This window comes from Bactrocera neohumeralis, chromosome 4 (genome assembly GCF_024586455.1).
Source record: "Bactrocera neohumeralis isolate Rockhampton chromosome 4, APGP_CSIRO_Bneo_wtdbg2-racon-allhic-juicebox.fasta_v2, whole genome shotgun sequence".
Lineage (NCBI taxonomy): Eukaryota > Metazoa > Arthropoda > Insecta > Diptera > Tephritidae > Bactrocera > Bactrocera neohumeralis.
Window position 1 is genome coordinate 89,591,444 of NC_065921.1, and position 3,165 is coordinate 89,594,608.

The 3,165-nt window shown below is 40.3% G+C and overlaps 1 protein-coding gene across 1 annotated transcript; it reads right to left on the bottom strand.

The window, feature by feature from the left end:
- Nucleotides 1-306: 306 nt before the first annotated feature.
- On the bottom strand, nucleotides 307-2,540 carry LOC126754813 (protein peanut). Its single transcript, XM_050466972.1, has one exon. It carries the CDS (start codon nucleotides 2,298-2,300, stop codon nucleotides 720-722), a length of 1,581 nt encoding a protein of 526 aa, XP_050322929.1. The 5' UTR covers nucleotides 2,301-2,540; the 3' UTR covers nucleotides 307-719.
- Between the last annotated feature and the right edge of the window lie 625 nt (nucleotides 2,541-3,165).

The following is a 3,165-nucleotide window of genomic DNA, read 5'->3' on the forward strand; positions in this document are numbered from 1 at the left end:
CACGTCACTTCGCTAATGTGTTGAAAATATACAGAAGATGCATCAACTGTGTATGCGTCGTGTGTTCCATATCAATTATGACTACCGTTCAATAAATAAATTTATCAGCAGCAACGCGGGAACGGGCAACAATTATCATATAGAAGTAGAAGCCGCGATCATAATAATATACATATGTATAAAATAAGCAACTGCCTAGGAAAATTATGAAAATAAAGGAGCAACGCAGGAGCCAATCGAGGTAACCATGAGTGTTTAAAGTAGAACATCTATGGGGAGGTTAATATGTAGTAAAATCAGTACAAATTTTAAACTAAAGAAGACTTTATTATATATATTTTATTATATTTATGTAGGTATGTATAGTAGGTAATAGTGTTATAATTAATGCAAGGAGTATGAACGATACTCGTGTATTAGCTGAGGGGGTTGGGGAATCGTTTTAAGGGTTGTGTGTTTGCTTCGGTTGCTTGCTTTGTAAAGTAGTATTTTAAATACAATTTTAGGTATTTTATTACTTAACACAATTCGTCATGAACATCGTCATCGTCTACATATAATCATCATCGTTATCGTCATCGTATTACCTTCTCGGCCACCCGCATCAGCTGGTCTTTCTTCGCTTTGCTTTTACTTTGATTTTTTCATTAACTTCTCTTCTGCTACTTTGTGTGTTTCTAGTTACTCGAATACTGTTTCTAGGATTAGTGCTTTAAAATTTAGAACAGTCCCTTCTTTTTCTTCTCCTTTTTGCCATCAACATTGTCGCTACTACTGTTAGCGCCAAGACTGCGTCGCTTCAATTCCTCAAGTGTGATATGATTAGCTTCCTCCCATTCCTTCTTTTCTCGCTCGAATTCGCGCCTCTTCTCCTCAAGCTCTCGCACTTGCAATTCCAGCGCTTTTTTGCGTTCCTCGTGACGTCGCGCTAACTCAAGCTCAGAATCCTTCAATTTCTGCATTTTCTCCTTCACTTTCATATCGAACACTTGTTCCATTTCGGCTTCCATTTTCTTCATTTTTAGCTCATGTTCGCGTTTTTCTTCTTCCATTTGTGTCAAGGGGTTTTTATTTGATAAGCGTGCTTTGCCATCGACTAGACCAAGCTCAGATAATTTGCGGCAACGATAATTTTCGTAGTGCACATTGTTGGTAACATCTTTCAAATCCTGTAAATGTGTGCGTATAACCATGTTGCGTAGCGCGATAAAGTCGCAATGAGCTAGATTTTCCACTTCAACCAAACCCCAAGGATAACGCCGGCCACGTACTTTCTTGCCATCCATTTCAATTATGGAATTGGCACCCACAACAGCAAATGGCACGCGTACGCGCAAATTCTGTGCTGTTTTTCCCTCCTCGGCTGCATCTTCGATAGTGGAAGGGAAGTCGTATATTTTAATTTTGTGCTGTGCAATTTCATTGAGAATTTGTTTTTTGAATAGATGCACCTCATCTGGTGTCATTGTGTCCGCTTTGGATATGATGGGCACGAGATTCACTTTGTCAGAGAGACTCTGCATGCAAGCGATGTCTAATGGTCGCAAACCATGTCCGGATGGCGCAATGAAATACAAACAGCAATGTACTCTATTATCTGGAATCTGTTTGCGGTAGACGCGTGACTCAGCAGTCAAGTATTCCTCGTATTTGTTGTCAACATATTCAAGTATGGGAACCCAACAATTTGTGTTATCGACAGCGTCACCAAAGCCAGGTGTGTCAACTACAGTGAGCGTTAAATTTACACCATTCTCTTTGAGAAGCACCTTCGTAGCTTCTACGGCAACAGTCTTCTTGCGACGTAGTGATGGACCAGGATATTGTTCCGCATTATATATATCAGCTAAGAACATGGAATTGATCAATGTTGATTTGCCTAATCCACTAGCACCCACAACCATCAATGTAAACTCGAATCCACGTTTTACCGCTTTACGGTAAACTTGATTTGGCAGATTGGCGAAGCCGACATAACCCGCTATTTCCATTGGTTTGTTGCGCACAGGCAGTGGCGGTTTCTGCTTCTGCTGTAGTTGATTTTGGTTTTCTTTCTCCTGCAGCTCGGTGGTCACTTTGTTCGAATCGGCAACGCCGCTGCCAGCTACATTGCTACCTACACCGCCTCCACCGCCATTGGTGGTCGAGGTGCCTTCGACCAGATGACTCTTGTTGGGCACGCTTGGTGGCTGTGTCTGTGGCAACTGCGGAGGCTGTTTATCCCTTAGCGCGAGTTGAGCCAATGTACTGGGCAGCGACTGTATTGCTCCATTGACTGCATTCGTTCTCGGACTTTGCATGCTGCAACTTTTTCACGCGTTTCAACTATTTCAACGCGTTCCTACTACACAATTTAATATAAGTTTTGCACAAATTTATTCGATTATTATGTATTTTCTTCACAACGCGCTGTCACACCTATTTTTCTTCCTTTATGTTTTAAGAGTTTTTTTTTTTACAATTCGCTTGTGCCTTTTTCGTATATCCCACTTTTGTATGTCAATTTGTGTCAACAAAATTCGAACGCGCACTGAAATGACTCCAGCCAAATACACGACCTGCAGCTACTACTTATTTGTCAGACAGAGACAAAGCAGTCGGCTAAATTCCAGTCATTAATACGTGACACACATGCGAAAGCAGGCACGAAGGCAAGTCGTTGGCCGCTCTCACTCCAGTGAACCAGAGAACGTAAAGTACTCTCTGCGCTCAAACGAAGCTTACGTCAGCGTCGCAGTGCAATTGCTAAATACATGTGTGCATTTTCCAGAAATGACAGCTGCGGACTTGCCAGACATGAGCCAAAGATTTGTACATTTTAAAATTATGGTTTTATACATAAAAAACACGAAAAAGTGTTATTGCTGTGCAAATATAGAATTCTAAACAGAAGATTAGCATTATTTAGCTGTCGCAGCCTATTTTTCCATTTGTTTTGGCATACAAGCACACACACAAAATAATTGAAATGGAAAAATTTGTAATTGCAATAAATTCATAATTCAAACATTTTTCTTTTTCATTATATTCAAAGTGTAGTGAAATACTGAAATCATACCAATAAAGTGTCGAAAACAATTATTTATATGAATGCTCACTTTGGCATGGCAATGATACATGGTTTAGCGCCATAATGAAAGTGAAGCAAAAGAGAAACTCGAAAAT